Here is a 23,935-nt window from a genome sequence, read left to right as displayed (position 1 = left end):
AGAGATTGGTTCAGAAAAGAACAGGCAACCGCCAGCAGGCCCACGAGGCTCACTTCTGAGTCTTTGGCTAGAACAACTGGGGAATAAGGCTGTCAGTGTGGGTTGCCAGGAGTTTTCAGGGGCTATTTGGTGGAGAAGGCCTTCTTAAAAATGAAGCCAACTCAGAGGAAAGCTGAGGTGAGGGAGGAAAAGAAAGAGGAAGAGTGGCTCTGTCCTGAAGATATGGAAATGCTGGATCCAGCCATGCCTGATCCACACCATGACTTTTTGGAAAAAAAAATCTAGGTTCATTTGAGTTTGGGTTCCTCTCACCTGTAGCAGGAAGAATTCGGACTGATGAACAGGTATAGCTGAGAGAGTTTAGGCCTGACAATGTCACATCCTTCCTCCAAAGAACTATTAAGAGTTAGAGAAGAGGTCCGCCCCCAGCACCAGCATCCTGGTCTGAGCCACCATCACCTCCTGCCTAGATTACTGCAATAGCCTCCTCACTGCTTTCTCTCATTCCACTCCTGCTGCCTTACGGTCTATTCTTATCAAAGGAATGAAGGTAATCCTTTAAGACAAAAGTCAGAGCAAATCACTGTACTGTTCAAAATCGCCAATGATTTCTCACCTCAGACCAAAGGCCACAGTCCTTCCATTGGCCTGCGAGGCCCTCCCAGATCTGGCGCCTGCTCTCTGACTCCCTGTCTTCCCACTTGGCCCCAGCCTCACTGGTCTCTCACCATCCGTGAACAAGTGGACATGTGCCGGCCTCCGGGTCTTTGCACTGGCTATTCCTTCCACCTGGATTCCTGCTCCCCCAGCTACCCACACGATGCTCTCCCTCATTCCTTCACATCTTTGGTCAAATGTCACCTACTCTTTTTTTTTAATGGGCCATTTTTTATAGTACTTATTCCCTATCACACTATCATTCCCTTATTTACACGGGGCCTTCTTGTCTCATTTTTCCCCTGCTGTCCCCTCAGTGTCTGAACAGCGCCTGGTCCATGGCAGGCAGGGGCTCAACAAGTGTTTGTTCAATGAGTCGACGAGGAAGGACGTTCCCCCAAGTCCTTGCTTCTTCTGGATGTCCCAGGACACGACCATTCTGAGGATGAGGCTCTCCCCGCTGTGGTCTAGGGCTGCTCAGGAGGCCTCTGGCTGCCTCTGGAGGCAGGCAGAGTGGAACCACCCAGGGAAAGGCGAGGCTCCCAGGGCCTGGTGTTTAGGCCTCTGACAAATATCAACAGTTCCGTGAAGGGAACGGTGCACCCCAGACGCATATCTTTAGTTCCTTACCTCAGTGAAAACTAGCCCGGAGAGTCCATAAAACTAGCTTTCATCCTGAATACTGGGGAGGAAAGCTGGAAAGGAGTTTGCATGAGGGATGCCACAGAAGGCCTTCAAAGGGTGGGTGTCACCAGCGCCTTCCGAAGCACCCCCCGAGGAAGGTGGGCATGCATCCTCCAGATTGATTTTATTCCTTCCTCAAGGACCCTGGTGGAACACAGCACACTCGGGGGAACAGAAGATCAAGATGTGCGGCCATTCAGGCTGTAATTAAATTTAATAGGCAGTTTATCCAGTTTGTAGGAAGATGACACGGAAGAGAGGGACAGAGAGGAGAGCTTACGGCGGGAAATCATTTTACAATGGAGTATCCATCTGGAAAAAAAGACATTGGCCGGACCCAGCGAGTGTGAACGAAACCCCCATCAGTATGAGGTTACTTCATCACACACTGGGCTGTGGGAGAGAAGCCTGTCGTACCTTCTATTAAAAATAATGCACAGCCGTCTTAATGGCATGTAAATCTAACTCACTATTATGCAAACCGAAGGGAAGAGGCAGTTAATAAAACACAAAATAACCTGGTGTTTTATTATACTGGTTGCTCGATTCATAGGCATGAGGTTTAAAACGGCTTATATATTATCTGCCAGCCGCAGCAAACGGAGAGCTCGGCTTGTTTGGGTTGGTAATGAAGGTGGTGACGGGGCACACTGAGGGAAGTGTGGGTTTTCCGCAGCACTTCTGAAACCTGGGGGAGAAGGAGAGTGAGAGGTGGGGTGGTCACGGAGGCCCTGGCTGAGGGCTGAAGAGCAGCCGGGCCACGGGGGTGAGGAAAGACAGGCCCTCCTCAAACTATGGCTCTCCCTCCCCTGCTCCTCCTCAGGGGGTGAGAGCCCCTTTCCAGGCGGGTCCCCCCACTCTGCCTTCCCACAGTGCTGTGCGGCGGGGGCCCTGTGGAGGGGTGCGCCTCGGGGCCTCTTGCACAGCAGCACCGCCCAACCCCACTAGGAAATCCAATTATATGGCCATTTTGGTGACGCAAAAGGGATCCCTTTTCTGATTGCCGTCACTTGCAGAACAAGACCCACAAACGGAGACGGAATCACGGACGATTTTGAAGTTCCCGGTTGTGGCAGCTGCTGGATACTACAGTGGTTGAAACAGGCCTGCTCATGGCTCCTTTTCAGCTAAGGAGGAAAGGCAAACTCTTCCCAACAGTAAGGAGGGACGTTTCCCAGGGAATGGTGGGGCCATCTGTCGGGTGCCTCCTTCCCTAGGCCTGAATCTGCCCTTCCGCCACCCGGACAGGCCGACGACCACCCAGACGGGCTGACGCCCTTTCAAGTCGTGTTTGCAGATGGATCCTGTCATCCACATTCCATGTCTCCGGGGCACACACGTCCCAGGCCATAACCCTGGGGGGCAGGCCCCCTTCTGAGGGTTTCGCAACCAGCTCCCTCTAAATCTCATGGCGCCCTCTGCCGGCAGGGGCTGTTCTCGTCCCATCGGCTGGGGTGGAGGCCAAGGCCTGGGGAAGTGAAGTCAGTCGTTCAAGAGGCCCAGCTGTGAGGCCGAGGCCCAGGACGGCCATCAGGCAGTGCGGCTCCAGTGTCCGCGCTGCCCACTGTTACACCCTGTCACCTGCCCTCTTGTTCCTGGGGCGTCTTATATTCTGCTTCTGTCTTCTAGGCCCTGCGATTGCATCTGTGATCTCCCTCCTGGATGGTAATGCTGGAAGCTTCCAGGAGGTGGCTGAAAGGTCCCTTGCACATTATGACGAGAACATGATGTGCCAGGGCGGCATCTCTCTGTGGTCCACAAACATGTATCTCGGCACCAGATACTACGGCTTTAGGAATGTACCAGCGGGGGTCCCTCCATCAGTGGGAAGAGGGAGGCATGGGGGCCCCCAGCACACTTTCAGCATTCTCGCAGAACCGGATGCTTCCAACAGGTGGGGAAACGCTGCAGCCATCCTGCGGCCTCGGCTGGAAAGACAGGCACTGTCTCAAAGGCATGGGGCAGCCCATGGGCAGAGGGCTCCATGCAATAGGCCATGGGCAATGGGAAGAGGGAAGGAACAAGGGTCTCGAAGGACCTCCCCAAGAGCTTCCGGGAAGTCTGGCTAGAAGCGAGCATGATATCCCTGAAAGTAATGTTTTAGGGGTGCTCCTGCACCCCCACTGCCCAAGACTCCAGGACCAGTACATGAGACTGGAAGGGCCCCTCTGGAGAGCCACAGCCCCTTCATTGCTGGTGATCTCAGAGACTCAGGGACCTTGGCGGAGGGCAGGGGGAGAGATTCTGGGATATACCGGCTGGAGGGTGTAGATCAGTGTTTTGGAGGATGTCCAGGAGATGCTCGATCTTGGGGTGATCTCGGCTGCTCTGAAGGACCACGGATGGCTTCTGGAACTAACGCTGTGGGCACATCTAAGAATGAAGCAAAGCTCTGTCCTGCTCGCCTGCCAAAGCCTCCGGCCCAGCACAAAGCGGGCGGGGCTCACCGTGGCGGCACTGCCTCTCCAGCAGAGAGATCTTACTTGGCTCTCTGCGGCCAATGCCCGCATACCTTAAGCTCACAAGGGCCCCGCTCTCGGCTAGCCCTGGCCTGTCTCCCCGGGCTCTGCACCCAGTCCCTCCTCTGCCAACCTCCACGCCATGCCCATGCTATTCCCTCGACCGAAAATGTCTTCCTTTTTCCACCACCCAGTAAGATCCGGGGAAGACAGCACAGCGCCTGGAGGGCATTTTTCACTAAAAGCCGCAGACTTGTGATGTGCACTGCCAGGGGCTTCTAAAAGCTCCCAGAATATGTGACAACTCTTGATTTTCAGCCAGACTTCACAAAAGCTGCAAGCACGGAAGGGTACGTGTCTGGGCACTCCAGGTCTGTGCTCAGCAGGGGTTCTGGGTTGAACCTCGTACCACGCCCCCCACCGCTGCCGCAAAAGATATGTTGAGGTCCTAATCCCCCGTAACTTCAGAATGTGACCTTATTTGGAAATGGGGTCTTACCACAGGTTATCAACTTAAAATGAGGTCATGAGGCAGGACTCATTCTAGCACGACCGGTGCCCTTATAAAGGGAAATCTGGACAGAGACAGACATGCGCAGAGAGAAGATGGCCTGGAAATACACAGGAGATGGCCACGTGACGACAGAGGACTGGAGTCATGCTTCCACAAGCCGAGGAGTGCCAAGAATTGCCCCCAACGTCAGATGCCAGAAGAGGCAAGGAAGAATTCTTCCCTAGAGCCGCCAGAGAGAGCTCGGCCCTTCTGACATCTTCATGCTGGGCTCCGGGCTTCCAGACCTGTGAGATAATGAATCGCTGTTGACGGAAGCCACCCAGTCTGCGGTACTTTGTCAGGGCAGCCCCAGCAGACGAATACAGTAGGGATACAGTAAATGTGTGCTGGAAAACGAAAGAACCGTCTCCGTGATACAGGCGGTGCAGGTATGTTTACCGGCAGGAAACTGGCTCACAAAAGATAAGAACCGTCCAAGGTTGGCCAACTGGGAGGTGGCAGAGTGGAGATTAGACCTCGGGCCTCCAGATGCCCCTGTGGTACCCCCCTCCCAGGTGCGTCTCTCCTGGGAGGCCGACCTCCTGAGGGTCAGGTTCTGATTCTCTGGCTGATCCCAGTGTTGGTTTTCTAGAAGGAAAGCCAAGTCCGCAATGGCTGGAACTGCTCACAATATCCTTCCTTTTCTCAAGCACTCGTTTCCTGGAAGGTCTTTTAGAGGTTTTAATGATTCTATTGGTGTCATTTTTCTGAGTAGACTAAGGGCTCCTTAAATCTCCATGGCTCAACTTCACGAGCCCCTCGGAGGGCAGCTTCTGCCCCATCACGCTCTGTAAGGTGACGGACAGTCCGGACAGGGCAGAGCAGGGGGAAGCGGGAGTGAGCTGCCCAGGCTGGGGTCATGCTGCCTGGAGACTGCCTCCCTTGCCCACCTGCCACTTCACTTTTCCTGAACCTGTGAGCATGGCTGGAAAAAACAACACAGCGTCCATAGCACCATCAAGAGGAGACCTGCCCATTGTGTACCCCCCTCCGCCAGAAACTGTGCAAGGAGTTCTGACACAGTTGTTTCATTTAACCCTTCCAGAAATCCCAAGATGTGGGTACCACGCAAACCCCACGATACGGAGGAGAGGGCTGAGGCTCCTGGGATGAGTCCAAGGTCATGTAAACTTACGTAGCACAGGCAAGACCTGACCCTGGCTCTGCGAAGTCTGGAAACCCAAACAACACAGTTGCTAAGGGTGTGACCTCAGGAAGCAGAGTAAATATCCTCAGAGCTGGGCTGCTGTTCCCTTCGGTTTGCCTCTTCATTCTATTTTGGAGACTTATCTGTAAACAGGTGCTGCCTTGCTTTCCACTTTCCCTGTGGAATCCCCCTCCCACGCCTCCTGGTTTGGAAGGTCACTGGTTAGGAACCTTCCCAAAGAGTCTAGCTCTCAAGCTCAGGCGAGCTCCCTGCCCTCCCTGAGGCAGTGGGTAAATGTTCCTGCTTCCCTACCCAGTCCGGCTGTCTCCTCAGGCTGGGCCATGTGACCCGAATCTACCCTAAGTAGAAAAGAAAAGGGAACTACTCTTCCAAAAAAGTCTGTGGGTGGGCGGCTAGCTGCCTTTTTAATTCCTCTCTGCCCACTTATTCCAAAGGCATCTGACAAGGCCCGGCTAGTGAAGACGGCAGGAAGTTTCCTTGCAGTGGAAGCAACTGCCCATCTAAAAAAAGCTCTTTTTATAAAAAAAAAATGCTCAACTCGGAACTAAGGGCTTGCCGAGAATGTGTTATGGCTGCTGTTATTTATTTATATGCCCACCTACTTGCAGAAAGGATTTGGAGTTGCTTACAATAAAAACTGAGCTAGATCTGTATACAGAGTCGAAATAAAAAGCCGGATGAGAGACTATATCAGAGCCGCCTCGATCCCACAAACGGGCAGTGTGCTTCCGGAAGGAGGCTGGCTGCCATGTAGCTAAGGGTCACTCTCTGGAGAGGGAAAAGCTGTATTCCACGCTCCTCGCTGGATCAAAAGACGTGCAGCAGGGGGTGCCTGATGGGTGCAGTCAGTGTTAAGTGACTGACTCTTGGTTTTGGCTCAGGTCATGACCTCAGGGTCGTGGCATCGAGTCCTGTATTGGGCTCCGGGCTCAGCGGGGAGTCTGCTGGAGAGTCTCTTCCTCTGCCTCTCCCCAACTCACATGTGCGTGCATGAGTGCCCCCACACTCTCTCTCTCAAATAAATAGGTGTGTGTCTGTGTGTGTGTGTGTGTGTGTGTGTGTGTGTGTGTGTGTCTGTGTTTTAAAGGTGCAGAAAGGGAAGAGGTCGCAGGAAGCCCTGCAGGAGGGCTGGAGAGGAGAGGTCTGGCAAAGGCAGGCAGCCAGTAAAGACCATCCCGGTGGGCTCCTCAGCTCTTCTTACTGGGAACCCCTGGGAAATGCCTGAGAGAAGGCATCCTCCCCAGGGGTAAGGAAGCTGGGGCATTCACCCACCAGCTTCTTTTTGTTCTTGGGTGAGGGCTCCCCCAGGAGTGTCAGTGCCCCGCACGTGAGCCAAGCAGATCCAGCAGCCAGCGAAAGCCCTCAGGCCGGCTCCCCGAGACTTGCAGTGTGAGCCACGGGACCCGGCGCGGCCCCTGCAGCCCGTGCTGCGTCTCTGGGAAGGCTGGGAGGGCAGCCTCCTTGGCCTAGAGACAGGTGGAATCAGACCTGCGGTAGAATGAGCATCCAAAAGGAGAGGCTACCGGGCTCAAAGGGATGCCTGGGGGAAGGGAGGGTGGCAGAGGCCCATGTGGGGCTGGCCGGAATCCCTGGCTGCCTTTTGGGGTGGGAAGGAGCTGTGCTGACCAATGGGGGAGGTCCGTCCTGAAGGAGCATTCTGGTCCCAGGCCCTGGAGAAAGCCAGGCCACACCAGGGCGTGCGTTCTAGGCAGACGCAAAGCTATGCCTTGGGTTTGCCCAGCTCTGCCCCAGAGCAGAGTGGACACCATTTCATCTGGTTACCAGGAGAGTCAGGGCCTGGCAGACCCCTTGGCCACACGACGGAAGCCCCACCTGGGGAAGAGGGGAGGAGACCCCTGATGCCATAGCAAATGATCCCAGGGATCGTCAAAAAATGTGTCTCACCTCATGACCTGGCTCAAAAGCTTCCACTTCGAGGAAGCCCTCCCTCCTTTGTTCTCTTTTACTCTGCCTTTTCTGGAGCTACGTTTTGATTTAGTCCTGCATAACAGCCACCCTCCTAACCGGATACCCGAGGGCTCCTCCTTGCAATCGGCTTCTAAACCACCCCCGAGATGTGTCCCGTGTCTGGTGTGGCTGAGAGGGCTGTCCCCGGACTCAGAACTTCACGTTCAAGTTCCACCATACCGGCTATGAGGCGTGAGGCACAATATTTGGCCTTTCTACGCCCCAGTTTACTCATCCGTATCATGGAAGCAACAATATCCGCTTTGGATGTTCCGTAAGGAGTCAAAGAAAGAATATTTAGAGTGGTTAGCATGGTCCCTGGTACATAGTAAATGCTCAATAAATACTAGCTCTAATTATAATGGTGATGCGAATAACAAAGACTCCTGACTGCAAACTGTCTCTTGCTCTCCAGTATTTACAGATTAAAATACAAATCCCTCAAGCAGCGTTCAAGACTCTACAAGGCCCTTTCTTTCTTCCTTCCTTTCCTTCTTTCTTTCAAGATTTATTTATTTTAGAGACAATGAGCACAGGGGGAGGGGAGAGGGAGAGAGTATCTCAAGCAGACGTGCCCCACTCCCCTGAGGACTTGATCTCATGACCCTGAGATCATGACTTGAGCTGAAATCAAGGGTCCGACGCTTAACTGACCGAGCCACCCAGGTGCCCCTGCAAAGCTGTTTCTCACTTCCCACTCCCTCCCACCACTCTCACCATTCCCCTCACCACCTTCTGTTCTTTCCCCTGGGCCCATCCTTGGTTGAGATCCTGATTTCCTAGGTCAGGATGCACGTGCCTTGAAACTTAGCCCCAAACACTGCCTGGAACAATGGGCAATCATAAATATCTCTGAGAGGAATAAATGAGATGCTCCTTGGCACTGGTTATTAATCCTCTTCCTCCTCTGTAGTGTCTCATGCAGCTGGCACAGGGCAAGGCCCCCCGGGTATCAGTTCCCCGCCAGGGAATGGACGTGTGGTGGCTGGTGAGCCTGCCACCTCCCTGTCACACAGGCATTTCCAGGTCCCATCAACAGAAGCTTCTCATGAATTACTTAATTTTTCTAACCATTTTATATCATCCCCATTCTACAGATGGGAGAAAGGAGGTTGGGTGAAGTCAGTAAGTTGACATTGTCGCCCGGCTGATCGGTGGCTGAGCAGGAGGTAAACCACATTCATTGGTTTCTAGTGCCCCTGCCAGTGAGAAAAGGCATCCCCCTCCACCACCTCTTCGCTCACAGGCCTGCTTTACCTCCTGGGTTAAAATGAAAGCTCCTTTACGCTGTCCAGCCTCATCCCGCTCTGTGCTCTGGGCCAGCGGTCACCAAGCTCAGCAGGGCCCGTCCACTGAAATCAAGCCCTGCCCCCAGCCTGGCAGGGGAGGTCAACGGCTTCCCACATGGGTGGCTGAAGCATGCGATGTCTCTCGTTCTCCTTGACACCAAGGGCCCGGCTGGGCCCCAGAAGGTCATCCTGGGTCTGGCTACGAAAGGCACCTGCTAGGTAGAGTGCGGAAGGCAGCCCAGCCGCAGCAGCATCCCCCGGAAGCTTGACAGAAATGCCCCCCACGCCGCCAACCCGACTGAGTCAGAGCCTGCAGGCGCGGTGCTCCCCCACCCCCCAACAGCTCCCCAGCCCCGGTGCCCACTGCCTCCTTTCGGCATCAGCACTTCAAGTCTCGGGATCTTCAGGAGCTACGTCCTATTCTTTTTCTAGCACGCCAGGCACCAAACCAGCGGATGTGATAATCTGGATTATTTTAAAAGTTCGTTTACCAGCATCTTAGGCAAGCAACATAAGCTACTTAAGGAGCCAGAATAGCATTCTAGCTATATTCATTCATTCTTTCATGCACGCATGTATTCATTCACACAACAAATACTCCTCAAGCGCCTACTGTGTGCCACGCACCACGAACTGACGTCCGCGAACACAATACACGCAAAAACCAGTTTAAAAAATTGAAGTACCTCATGTGTCTCCAGCGACACACCGCAGACCAGTCAACGTACACCACCAACCCTTGATCCCCCATCCTCTCCCTCCTGGCTTTTCTTTATTTCTACCCGTGGTGAAAGCCATTTCTAATGGAGCTTTGGGGAGCACAGCAGGACCTCCTGCCTCTCGAGGGAGGAGTCACATCTGTACTTTGCCCGGCCCTGACTCAGGGGTTTTACCTCCTCTCTCAAGAGGGCTCCCATAATGTTGGCTGGATCTTACAGCTGGATGGGTGTTTTGAGACCACTGCCCCACGTCCCCTCCGGGTCCCCACTGGGCTCTGTACAGGTGTCTGTCATGCAACGCCTCATGGCTCCCCAGGTCTCCCTCACCGGACTGCACGTCCCCGCAGCAGCAACCTGAGCTTACCCAGCCGCGTCGCCGGCACCTCGCACATGACCCGGCCCACGAGTGCTTGGTTTGGCTCCTGAGTGAACGCACGCGTGCCCGACCGGAGCGGAGGAAACAGCCATCCTACTCAGTGACTGCCCGAAGGCTGCCACGTGGAGGGAGGAGGCCACTGAAGAGCCCCACTCAGCCCACACACATGTCCCGGGCCAAATCTGGGTGGACATCCCCTCCGGGTCTGGGCACGAGGGGGAGGGGAGAAGGGGGCGGGCATGGACGCACGGCCCCGCAGCCATCCTCCCACAGCCTGGGGCGGAAGCGTCTCTTACCGTGGTGTATTTACCCAGCTGGCAGAGCGAGGGAAACGTTTCCTGGTGGGCTTTGCGGATCTTCTCTGTGAGATCGTCCAGCTCAGCCGTCATTTCATAGCTTTCTGCACATTCCTGCTTCGAAGGCTCCTTCTTCTTCTTGTTCCTGTCATTTCTGACGGCTGGGAAGGAGAGAAGACAAATCATGGATCACTGATGGCTAGGCCTGCACTGCCCGAGCTGGAAGTTTCCACTTCCTGATGCTGCCTGGACTCACTTGACACTTACAGAACAGTGGGAAAAGGAGCCATAAACACATCTCCCAAGAAGAGAGGCTTGGTGGCCAGAAGGGCCAGGCAGAGAGGAAGGTGGGCCTTTCTGCGTGCACCTGCCAATCCACTCTTTTTTTTTTTTTTTTTAAAGATTTTATTTATTTGACAGAGAGAGATCACAAGTGGGCGGAGAGGCAGGCAGAGAGAGAGAGAGAGGAGGAAGCAGGCTCCCTGCAGAGCAGAGAGCCCGATGTGGGACTCGATCCCAGGACCCTGAGATCATGATCTGAGCTGAAGGCAGAGGCTTAACCACTGAGCCACCCAGGTGCCCCTGCCAATCCACTCTTAAAGAGAGGTCAGGCTCACCCAGAAGGCGGAGGTCTCTGCTTGCTTGGCCTTTCTATGTGGACTGATTCTCCAAGGGACGATTTTCCAAGCACAGTTCCCCTGGTTCCAGAGGGGACGGCTCACGAGGCATTACAAGGGAACCACTTGGGCCTGGGAGACACGTTGCTGAACAAAAGCTTGGTCGTGTCATAACTCGTGATTCCTGGCTCAGCCTTCTGGATTTTGCCATTGTTTGGTATTCCAAATAAACTGACATTTTTGAAGAGATTCATCTTAAAGGTGATGGGATGATGATTTTTGTCCCTTCATGATTTTCTGCTTCCTGGACTTTCGGTATTAACCACGTAGTCTTTTATTATTGCTTATACATATTGTATCATATTATACATTATGTATAATGTATAAATGAAATATTAATTATTGTTATAAAAAGTTATTTTAAAATAATAATCTTTGCAGCATGAGCCGTTGGCCTGGAAGACAACCTGTCCATTCATTATTCGCTTAGTCATCTGTAGCTGCCTGCCTTGGCATCTCTCCGGCCCACTGGCCCTTCGGCCGGTGTGTCTTTGCCTCGGCTGAGCATGGTGCCAGGCACAGTCAGGCCCCAGGGCCCGGCGCAGTGGAAGCCCAGGCTTCCCCTCAAGCGCGGAGTTCTCAGATGACTTTCAGCTGAGTGTAATGCAAAGCTCTGGCCCCTGGTGGATCTCCTGGGGAAGGAAACTGAAACCCAGAGCAGCTAACAGGTAAAACTAGACCACGCAAGCCCCTCCAGGGAGTCCACATTCCCTGGGGACCCAGGGGTTGCCAGGCTGGACGTATACGCCACCACCATGACCTGGGAATCTGTGCTGCAAAATGACCCAGGTCATAATCCGATCTGCCCTAAGAGGATTTGGCCTGCATTGCCTCCCTGAGAGCACCCAGGGTGATCTGAGAACTCACGGCTCCCTGGGTCTCCACGGTGAGGATCCCGAGGTCCTTCCCCGGGGCAGGAGCTGAGGGCAGAGTCAAAGGTAGGCATGGGGAGGGCAGGAAGGTGCAAGGAAACAGCTGGGAATGCATGGTACTGAACCATGCCAGTGTCTGTGTAAGTCACTGACGCCTGACTAGGAGGGAGAGCAGTCTGTGAGAATATTCGTATTTCTTGAGTGTCTCAAGCATGTCCTGGGAACTGTGTCCACAGTATCTCACTTAATCCCCTTATCAGGTAGGCAATTTTAAACTCATTTTACAGATGAACAAACTGAACATCAGATAGAACAAAGAATGTCTGTACACATGGCCAAGTGCTCTCTTCACTTGGACTCACTAATTCCTAAGGGAGCGTACATGTTTGAGAAGAAAACAATACCCCTCCAGATGATTTTTTTCCCCTCGGACTCTGAAGCAGCACTGTTCTTTGGCTCAGAACATCTCCAGATCTAAGGTGAGTGGGTAAAAGCAGACAGACTGGCCAAGTGCCCAGACCATTCCTAGCAGGTGCAGGACGCACGACGAGGGCAGCGTACGGTGGAAAGCAGTTAGAAAGTAAAGAACACAGTCAGCAAAGATGGAACCATGAGAGAGGAAGAGGGGAGCGCATGGCCACAGAGACACCCCGGTGGCTCTTCTCTAGGACAGAGTCTGGGTCATGAGCGGGAGGCTATGGCAGAAGCCTTGTATGAGAGAACCATGGGCTCTCAGAACAAGTTAGCCACCCTCCTTTCCTGGCTCCTGTCCATGACCCTCTTTGCCAGTTAATACAAACACTGTATGTAAGCAGTGAGGGTCCCTCTAGAAAAGATCCCTGAGCAAAACAGTCTGGCGGTCCCTTCAAAAGCTGAGCAGAGAGTTACCCTATGATCCAGCAATCCCATTCCTGGGTCTGCCCAAGAGAACAGAAAAGAAATGTTCATGCAGAACGTGTACACCATTGTTCCCAGTGGCTCTATTCAGAATAGCTCCGAAGTGGAAACAACCCACACGTCCATCAACTGGTGAATGGAAACCCAGACATGGCGTATCCACACAATGGCACAGTCTTGGCCATACAGGGAGTGAAGTACTACACCCGTAACGACATGGGTGAACCCAGACAACATCACGCTCGGAGAAAGAAGCCAGTCACCAAAGGCCACATACTGTATGATTCTATTTGTGCGAAGTTCAGAGAAAGCAGAGCCATAGACAGAAGGCCGATTGGTGGTCGCCAGGGACTGGGACACATGGAAGATGGGAAGTGACTGCCGTGACTGCTAATGGGCATGGGGCTGCTCTGAAAGGGGATCAAAATATTCTGGAATCAGACAGTGGTAATGGCTGTACAACTTTGTGAACATACTACAAACCACTGAACTGGCTACTTTAAAAGGATGAATGTTACACTTTATGAATTATATGAATAACAAAAACCCAGACCCCTGAGGGAGGCCATAAGCCACTGAACACTAGGAACTGTTCTGACCAGAATCAGAAGCCAAGATGGCACCTCTGACCACTTAACACAGAAGTACGAGTAATGCCACTATTGCTTGCTTGGCAAGGCCCCTCCATCCCCATAAGAATTCTAGTTCCCTAAATTCCACAGCGAACTGGATGAGGGAGGCATTAAAAGTCCATTTCTACACTCTCAAAGCCTGGGGTCCAAGATCCGCGTTTGAAGGTGGTCCAGCCCAGATTTCAGTGGGACATACAGAAAAGCAGAGGGAGGCACCACACACACGCATGCACACAAATTACCCAGAATCCCATCCGCAGGCGGGGCTGGAGCACCCGTGTCTGCACTTTTCAGCATTCTGCTTCTCTGCCCTCCATCCACCCGCAGCCGCCTGGGAAACTCACGGGAGAAAACACGGCCCCAGAAGTTACCTGTGAGGTGGGAGCAATGTGGGGCGAGCTGCCCCCACTGAGTGTCGATGCCAAGCTAGAAAGGGTCAGGGGAGGTCAGGCAGGAAGGGGGCCTTGGTGATCCAAAGCAGGCCACTGAGTAGGGCCCTTGTTTTGCAGACAGCACCCACCATTTGCTAAAATAACAGCTGTAAAGCCAGAGCTCCATCTTCAGTGCTTCGAGGCCCAAACTCTGAGTGCTCTTAGCAGCTACTCAGCTGCCAGGGGACCGGTGTGTAACCTCAGGCTCCCTTCCAGACAGCTCTGCCCATGCAAGGCAGAGTGCCTCTCCCGCTATCTCCACGATCAGAGGACTCCCGGTTCCATCAGGAACTCCTTGGCCATGGAAGATGCCACAACCCCTCTGGAGGTAACGCCCCAATCACGTAAAGGGTCAGAAGCAGATGGACGAGTCTTCTAAACGCACAGCTTCAACAACTGCTTTGCTCAGCAGCTGTAAACGGCTGTGGATGGCAGACATGGGACCTGGGCCAGGCATGGGACACCATGAGGGCCTGGGGACGGTGGCTCAGTCCAGCTGCGGGGGACTCATGGTGAGCAGCATCTGGCGCAGGGCAGGAGCTTGCCTCCTTGCAGGAAACAGCCGTGGGACAGGGGTTGACACGGGGGCTGCAAGGGGGCCTGGGCTCCACGGCCATCCTGGGGGATTTGGCTCCTTTCGGAGCCACTGGAAAGGCAGCAGCACCCTCCCAGAGATGCGCGTGCAGGCACCCCAATATGGGGGAAGCAGTGTGTCTATTGTAAAGGCTTCCAGAGGCTGATCATACAGGAAGGAGACTCCCAGGCCCTCCCACGTGGAAATGGTGGACCGGGACATGGAGGGTTTGAGGGCTCTAGCCTGAGGCCCATGGCTGCAAGTGGCAGTGATGTTTCCAAGGAAGCCGCCCGGTAGCGGCCCCAAATGAGCAGATGGGACTCATGTGTTCCTTCATTGTCTGTCCATTCACTCTTTCGGATATTTTCTGAGCATCTAGTATGTACCATCTGCTGCAGGGACGAGCCACACAGATGGTGGCTGCTGCCATGGACTTACTTATGGGGAGGGGACAGGCAGTGATCACACAGCAGCAATAGAAGCAGTAATAATACCAGTGTCGCTATTGTGCTGTGTGCTGTCACTCATATCGGAGTGGTATTCGAATACTGGAAATGCTCATCACGACTACCAGAGCTGCCACGGGGTCCTTCCAGGGCCTTCTAGTCTTACTAGGCTATTTGACAAGCTGAGAAGGAACTTCCTTATTATGCCTGTTTTACAGATGAGAAAATCGAGGCATGGAAGGCTAAATCACCTGTACCCCGTAAATAATGGAGTGGGGATCTGAACTCAGAAGACCTGGCATCAGAGCCCTCACTTGGAACCCCCGTGCTTGGTCACATCACGCACACCTGTGATCCTGCCACACAGTGAGTGCGGAGGGGGATGCCCTGTGTGTGTGTCGGGGCGGGGGGTGGGATACTGATTCCAGGATGAGAAGGTAGGTGGGGGGCCTGGGGAGTCTGGGCTGCACACCTGATGCTCAGCCCCAGGGGCAGCCTGTGATGTTGGTGGCTTCCTCCACCAGTCAGACCGAGGTGATGTCGGCGGGCATGCGCACCAACATACCTGTGACAGATCTGGGGGTGGACAAGCGGCTTTAAGGTCCAGTGTGTCCCTGGGAAAGCACGGGGACTGGGATGGGGGTGGGGGGCATACTGTCACCTCTGCATCAGAGCCTCTATCACAAGGTGGGGACCAAATATCTGGAAGGCAAAGGTCATATTTTGTCTCTCTTTCTCCAAGGCCTAATACAGCATCTGCCCACAGTGGGGGCTCAAAAGCTATTTTGTGAAGGACAAGGTGAACATGAGACTAAGTACAGAGTCTGGCCAGCCATCAGGGCCTGTGCACGCAACACAGCGCTCACCTGAGGCTCTTTCTTCTCATCACCCCCTCTGGGCCTGTAGGTGATTCAGGAACCACTCTCCAGCCCCGGAAGCACGAGCCAGCAGGCTGATAAAGCAGTTGGGGCAGCTGAAGGGTCACGAGCGTGATTTACAGACCTGGGAGAGCCGGGCCTGATGTCTGCAAAGCGCTTCTTGGACGCAAGGTGCTCCATAAAATATCAAGTATTCTCCTTGTGAGGGCCCAGTGCTACAAATCAGATTTGGTGGCATAAAAGTAACATATTTATGATCCACTATCATATTGCAAATGAAATGAATGTAATAAAAGTGTCACTTATACAAATACCTCTGATGTACGGATCTCGACCTATGAATATGAAAACAGACACCCAAGCACTTTTATTTGAATGTCTAATCATGGAAATAAATGAAGTCATGTTCATTTTAATATGTGCACTTGTGCATGTATCTGGAATATTGATTTCCACGCACACAATAAAACTGTAATGCAGGAAACATGCAAAAGACGTGGATTTCACTTGGATTCAGGAAGAGACGAAAACAGCGCTTCGCTAAAAATTCCTTGACGTCAAAAAAAAAGAGAGAGAGGGGGGAGAAAGGGAAATACGATCGACAGTGTTTTTTCCCATGAAGTTCTCTATATTCAGTTTAGCAAAGGAAGCATAATGGTCTATTTACTCTTGCTCGAATATTAAAGCCCGAACTCCGCTCATCTGGACTCTTCATCTTGCTAACTACAGGAATAATGGGTCACAGTTGGTGATCTGAGCTATCTGGTTGCCTCTCCTGGGGGAGAGCCTATAACTAACACATGAATACCTTAAAAGAAAACCACGAAAAACCAGAGTTTAATCTTAGTTTGAAAATAATTTTCTGAACTCATGATGTAAATAAACTGCGAACGAATGGACTTGAAGGCAGGCCGATCTATGATTACCAGAGACATATTCTTCCCACGATTTCAGGATTTGGGGGTTGGCAGGTCCCACCGTAGGGTTGGGTGGGGTTGGGATGAACGAATACTCCGTCAAGATCCAAATCTCCTTAAAGGTGGAGGTTCTGCCTTGCACTTAATACAGCGCTCGCCACGGAATCGCTGGTAGATGAATGAACACACACATAGAGAAAGGCGGTTAGCGAACGAGGCTGCCGCCGAGGTTCTGGCCAGGGATCCCACACCAGCCTTTCCAAGGCGGCTGGGGGCGGGGCACCGTGAGTCTGTTGGGTAAATACAGTCCTATGATTGGAGAGTGACCCCTGCCCCGCCCTCCGCCCCAAGTGCAAGTGTAAGTGTAAGGGATGGCCTAGCTTTCATAGGGTAACAGAGCACGGAGCATACTTAGAATTTTTACAGAATATTAAATATTCAAGTCATGGGGGAAATAGTCTGGACGTAGCATTCTGAGAGTTTAACAAGGATCTACCAGCCTAGCTCAGCTTCTTAGAGTTATTCAAAGCACTTATAGAAAATCCCTGAAATATCAGAATGTACCAATGCCAAATACCTCTTTCTAGTTAAAGTGGTATATTATACAAATAGAACTTTCAGAAACAATTTTTTTTTAAATATTTTACTTATTTATTTGACAGAGATCACAAGCAGGCAGAGAGGGAGACGGGGCGGTGGGGGGGGGGGGGGAAGCAGGCTCCCTGCCTAGCAGAGAGCCGGATGTGGACTCGATCCCAGGACTCTGGGCTCATGACCTGAGCCAAAGGCAGAGGCTTTAACCCACTGGGCCACCCAGGCGCCCTTTTCAAAACAATTTTAAACATGCTTTCCTCTCACTGGTTGCTTTTAGATATGGAGATTTGGGCTCCTTTCAAGGGGAGAGCCTTTCTTTTGTCTTTAATTTCCAAGAACTTTCCTCCTCCTCCTCCTCAGTCTGGCCTGCCTTGGCCAGCCCTACTCCGGCCATATTCCTTTCAGGACAGACCCCATGTGGTGGCCATCCTTGCAAGACGAGAGATTTGGAGTTTAGAAGCTCTGTTACAAGTGACAGATCCTTTCCTTCAGACAAGGGTCTTGTATGGACTATAGGAAACAGCCTAAGCTCAACTCCAGAGATGAGGGACAATAAAACACTCCCACGTGATGTTAAAAAAACAAGAGCTTTGACAATGAGCAGTTCCTTCATGATCAGTGGACCCTCTCTGCATGTTCGCTCTGGCAGCAATGGGCTACTTACTATCAGTGACGGCTTTCCCTAAATCCCGTCCATGGGAGGTGGATGTGTGTCCTTTGTGCTTTGTGCTTGTGCCAGAGCTATCCCACGTGATGGGGGCTGAGACGAAGGGCTTAACGTAGAGAAAGGAGAGTTCAGCATCAATTCCCATAAGCCATACTGTGGGCAGCAAGTTCTTTGTTACATATCAAGCTGAAGTTTACTGTGCGGAAGTTCGCTGAAGTTCAATGTGCCCTCGTATATCTGAAAGACTGTGTGGTCATGTTTTTATGCTTTTGATTTCATAAAAATGCAGGCAGTCTCAGATTCAGGCATCTATCATCTTAAAGTCAGGATCCATGCATCTAGCATCTAGGGTAAATGACTGAGCAGTGATCCAGGCACATGGACTGCCTTTCAAAGCAGCATCTGACTGGGGCGTGGGGATGACAAAAAGAAATTTCCCAGCAGCAGACTGTTCCAGATAAACCTGTATCCTGCTCTGTGTCATATATATTCTTCATGGCAAGTTACAGGCTTTCAAATATTAAACAACAATCTCAATCACAATAAATTCTGATGGTCAAAATTTTCATCCCTACTGTTCTCTATACCCAATTAATTTTCAGAAAATAAATGTCAGTTCTCCTTGCCATTCTTATATTTTCCCTCTTAAAACGCTTTTTTAAAAATAGAAATGACTTTCTATTTCTATTTCTACTTTACTTAGCCTGCAAAAAACTCTGAGGAGGAGGCTCAGTGATTCCTCTTGGGGAGTATGACCCTTTGATAAACCCGGCCCAACCAGAAAGTCAGGTGGCTCCAGAGTGCCGGGAAATGGGGGCCATATTTGCATGTGGCTTGACTGCAAAGATGGGCCCTAATCCTCTGTGTCTTCCTTTTGTGCCCTGTTTGCACTGGCTTCGCAGCCCCTCCCATCAAGAGGGTGGAGACCACTCCATGGCCCATGCATCTGAGACGGTTTCTGACGTGCTCTAACCAACAGAATGCAGTGGTAGTAAGGTTTATAGCATTTCCAAGCCAAGACATAGAAAGATCTTGCATACTTCTGCCTGTTCCTCTTATAACCTCATCACTACAGGTGAACAGGTCCAGGCTAACCTGCTGGAAAATGAGAGATCATGTGGAAGAGAGCCTGGTTAGTCCAGCTAAGTAAGACCATCCAAGATCAATCTAGAGCCAACCTTCCCAGGACTGGGAGAGCATTCAGGGAAGATGAGCAGAATTGCTTATCCAATCTGAAGGTAACCACAGGCTCATGAGAGAGCCCAGTGAACCCAGAAGTACCACCCAGTCAATCGAGAGTTTTGTAAGCAACAATAAATGCTTATTGTTTCAAGCCACCGAGCTTTGGGGTGGTTTGTTATACTGCAACAGCTAACTGATACGGTCTGTGGAAAGAGTGTTTCTGCAACAGTAGCACATGCCCCCATGCTCTTTTGCCCCACGATATGTCTGAATCAAAGGTTGCTTTTATTCAGTGGTTAAGGCAAGATAAAGGATAATTTGTCATTCCTCCAACTCAAGGTTCAAGATCCTACCCTGTTACAACACACAGAAGTTAAGAAATTGTTCTCCATGGACTTAAATTACATGAAAGGTACAATGGACAAGGGGGAGGGACTGGGCCAATATTCCAGAGGTTTGCATTTAGTGCATCATTTACTACCTGTACAAACTCAGGATAATCTCTAAATGTCCTTAGGCTTCAGCTTCCTCATCTGAAAAATGGGGACATTCATTTTTTTCCCATCACACATAGGACTCTTACATATATTTGGATATGTAAGCAGATGCAACACAGTGTAACACGTACTCAAACAGTGGAAGCCCCACACCAATTTCTTTCCTGCGTTTATTGAGTTCTGTAGCTACTGAAGATACTAAGTCAAATAAAGCACATTTTATTCCTCAAATGAAATGCACATGATATATAGACTATGAGGGTTTAATATATATGGAATTACTTTGGGATGTAAGATGTGAAATTTTGATGCAGCAGCAGAGAAAGAAAAGAGAAAGAAACAGGGAAAATAAATAAAGAAGAAAATAAGGAAGGAAAATAAAGTAAAGGAGGAAATAATTTTTATCCAAGGCAAGACCAATGATGCAGCCCCAAGCCTGCATAACTGGAGATGAAGGAAAGGATGGAGGGTAGGTATACTGAACAGTTTTCAAACTTCCAGTGGGTTCACCTCAACAGCAGGACTTCCCATGTGAACCTGACTTAGCAAAGGATGTGACCATGTTCACTTTCTTGGGATCCAACTTTTCGAGATACTGCTTGACACACTTGACAAGTCTCTGCCTCCATCCGTGTGTCAGTGAGGTGTCCAAGAGAGATAGATAAATGTCTGTGTGTTGGCCTGACGTGTGTCAAACACCCTATTTAGGCCATTACTGTAGAGAAGTGCCTGCATGCTGTCAAGACAATTTTAGAAACCCCAATCCCCAGAGAAATGGTCTACATGTGAATGGTGGTTGTATATGTTACATAGCTAGTTTAAATGAAAAACTCTCACTTTAAGACATTTAAATGATTTACTCCAGCCTATATATCCCTAAGTGATTCTCACTGGTATCCTTGAAGCCCAAAGGGTCCTAAGGGCTTTCAGAATCACCAAATAAGTATATTGTTCGGTAGAGCTTTTATTCTAAATGCAATCTATTAATTTTAATTTTTAAGGAACTGGTAATCCATGGATGAGATATAAGCTAGCCTACTATTAGATATAGTTACTCAATTAACCATGACCTCTTTTCCCAATAATTTGAATTAATTTAAATTTACTGCTAATGTTTTTGGAGGCTATCTTAGTTCTAAGTTATTTTAAAAGGCATTTTTACAATGGGTGGTAGGGTTACCACTGAGGTCTCTCTTAACTGCAGGGTTTTTTCCATCCATCCATCTCTGTCTGTCCATCCATCTATCCATCCTTTCATGCAATCCATCCTTTTATCCTTTCACCTCTCCATTTGTCCATTCACTCAGCTGTTCATTTGTCTGTCCATCCATTTATCCCTAGTTCCCACTGTTTTCCTCCATTGAGCTATCCATTTACCCATTTTCCCTCCTTTTATCTATTTTTCCACCCATCCACCCATCCATTCATCTGTTAATTTAGTTCTTCATCTGTTCAAATATTTACTGAGTACTTTTAAGAGTTCACATTCTAGTAAAAGAGAGTCACCAAAGAACTACCACGCAGTCAGCTAGATGCCAGAATATTCATTCGTTGATTGAAGCGATAGGAGCACAACGTCAAAGGCGTACGGAGTGTGAGATGCACTTAGACCCTCAGATGAGGGAGCTGGTAGTTCAGTCTGTGGGAGTCAAGAAAAAAGTCACAGGAAAGAGGAATCTTGAGCTAAGTGCCCTATAGGAGTATCCTAGGTCTTATTCATTCTGGCATCCTCAGGGCAGTGTCTTTTCCAAGGACACTCAACAAATATTCCTTAAATGAATAAAGCTTGAAGGGGAAGAAGACGCTCGGGATGATGAGAACAGTATGTGAAACACCTAAGGGTTAGAAACAACATAGTTCTATGAGGGAAGCTGGTTTTCAGATGGCTTTGAAAGGATGGATCTCAGTAGGGAGGCAAAAAGAGGGAGGAAGAACATTCCAGATGGGAGGGTGGGGAGGACATGAGGAAATGCTTCCAGAAACGTCTGCATCAGGTTTGTAGGTGAGCAGGGTGGGTGGCTGGTCTGCCTAGAGGAAAAAGTGGAGACTGGGGATTGGTGGGAAGAAAATATTAGGTTGGTATAAAGAGGAGCGGGGACAAAAGGGTATGTAGGGACACACTCTAGTGAAGAAGTCTGCTGGGCTTGATGACAGGCTCAATGAGGGGGATGAAGAAGGCGACTTGGACATGCCAACAGTATTCTAACCCTGGTACCAGGATATTGATGGTATCCCAAATAAAAGTAAAGTTTGGTGGGGAATAAAGAATCCAGTTTTGGGTAGGATGATGACGAGGCTGGCTTGGGGGCACATAAGACAGAAAACCAAGTGGCAAGCCCAGAGGTTCTTTGACAGATGGAACTCTGAAGCAGGCAGGAGAATGGGAAATTAGATTAGTCAGGAGTTGAAATCTGAGGGACAACTGTCCCAAGTCACGATGGGGTGGCCAATGCGAGAGAGAGGAAGGAAAACAGGAGGCTTAGGAACCAATTCTTGGGAGTTGCCAGCTGTTGGTGGGAAAGGTGAGAGGACACAATGATGGAAGCAGATGAAGAGTGGCAGGAAAACTGGGATCGTAACAAATCTTAGGAACTGATGGAGAAAACGATCTGAGGCAACAGCCATGTGACCAAGCTTCCACTGTAGCTGACAGTCAGAAGAATGAAGAGGAAGCAAAGTTCACTGGTTTTGGCAATGGAGAAAGTGGTGACTTTCAAGAGAACATTTCTAGCAGAGCCATGAGGATGATGGAAGCCAGACTGGGGGCAGGGAGGGTTAAGAGGAGGCCAGGAAAAGCCCTTCAAAACTCAGCACAGGAAATACACTTGAGTCCAGGCCCTTGAAAACTTGTTTTTCTATAATCAAACCTGTAAGAGAGGTCAGTAGAACCACCTGTGTTTACAAACTAGAAAAGCTGTATGAATTTGTAGAGGCTCCCTGGAAGGTTGGCATGGAGCTGGAAGATGTTGGGAGATGCAGTCTCTTGAGATCTGTCCGTGCAGAGAATGAAAGCAAGAGGAGTCTTTGGCGGAGCAGAGGCTGGAAGGCGGGAGGGCTCTGCAGGCAGAGGGCAGAGCAGTTTCGAAGGCCTGGACAGAACAGGGCAGCTCTGAAGCTCTGCAAATGGGGCCAGGGCTTAAGGTCAGACTCGGGGTGACCACAGCTCACATTATCCTGTGACTCTCCCCAAGGATATGTGGGTGTCGGGTGCATTTGGGTCGTTAGTGTCCATGATATTATTAGAGCTGCCGTTTCAAATGGTTGCTCTGTTCATGGTGAAGAAATGACTGGCGGTAGAGAGAGCCCTGAGGGGGCCACTAGAAGCTCCAAGTGCAAGAAGAGGGATGTCCAAACTGAGGCAGGACTACAGGGAAGGGTCAGGATAAGAGGTATGGGGGTGCCAGGCAGTGGGAAGAGGGAAGGGGTGACCTGCTGGTTTCTGGCTTGGAGAATGATGAAGGGACAAAGGAGGAGGAACACGATGTATGGAATTCCCAGTGTCTTCGTGCCTTAAATGTCACACAACAGAACTCAAACCTGGGTCTAACTCCTAACTATATACTCTCATAACATAATTCTTGAATCAGTTTGCTTTTTAAAAAGATTAGTGTTAAACAAGAATGTAACAAGGACTATAATTAAGGAATTTTCCTACTTGGCCTGGGCTGCCACCGACGTGATCGAGAGGTCACTCTCAGGCCACATGTGTGACTAAGAGAAAACATTAGAAATGAAACAGCAGACGCAGGCCACAGCCCCCAAGTCAATCTCAGTACGTGAAGTGCCGGCCAGATTGGAGCCAACTTAGCCTTCCCTTGAGTGAACTTATCAGTTTCTCAGTATAAATAGATCATCCTAAATTGTCCTCATCTGTGAGGGATTGCTAAAATCCTATTTAGTTCACAAAAAACCTCTTTCTGGCCTACACAACTTTAATTCTCAGGTATTTATTCTCCAGAGAGTAGTTTGGAAAAGAAGTAAAGCCATCTTTCCCACCCTCTGCGTTGCTCCCAGCCGTGTACTTGGAAGCTCAACACGGGCCAAGAACCCAGTCTCTATTCCCGGGAATGCTTCGGTGGAGGGGTCAAAAAAAACACGAGACGTCCAAGAAAGGACACACGACGTTCCTGCCAGACCTGTACAATTCACTTCCCTCTGCCCTTCCTTTAGCACCCACACCCACACCCAGTACATGCTTTTCTCTCCTTTTAATCAAAAAGACATCTGCCGGTGCCTTCGAAGGCAGACACGGCCTTCGAGGCTTGGCCCGGAGAGGAAAGGAGCGCCTAGAACAGAAAGCAGTGGAAGATTCCCACCTCCCACCCGTGGCCTGCTATTTCTTACCAATCCATCCGGTGGGGTGTGGCCACAGGATAAGACAGTGTTTGGGATCAAGTGGGAAGACAGCTCCCATCCAAGACACCATGGGAGGGCATACAAGGAAGTCCTGGGCTACAGGCTGCCAATTCTAAAGGTGGTCCTTAATTCAAAAATATTTACCA

The 23,935-nt window shown here is 50.6% G+C and overlaps 1 protein-coding gene across 3 annotated transcripts in view; it reads right to left on the bottom strand.

The window, feature by feature from the left end:
- RARB (retinoic acid receptor beta) overlaps positions 1-23,935 on the bottom strand; it is a 162,724-nt gene that overhangs the window by 16,640 nt on the left and 122,149 nt on the right. For all 3 annotated transcript variants that reach the window (XM_032860980.1, XM_032860982.1, XM_032860981.1), the window contains exon 4: positions 10,170-10,330. In XM_032860980.1, coding sequence (XP_032716871.1) covers positions 10,170-10,330 — 161 coding nt within the window. The remainder of the gene's footprint in view (positions 1-10,169; positions 10,331-23,935) is intronic.

This window comes from Lontra canadensis, unplaced genomic scaffold, assembly GCF_010015895.1.
Source record: "Lontra canadensis isolate GAN:19392208 unplaced genomic scaffold, GSC_riverotter_1.0 scaffold20, whole genome shotgun sequence".
NCBI classification, from domain to species: Eukaryota; Metazoa; Chordata; class Mammalia; order Carnivora; family Mustelidae; genus Lontra; species Lontra canadensis.
The sequence above is the reverse complement of the archived record's forward strand: the minus strand, read 5'-3'. Positions and strand labels throughout refer to the sequence as shown.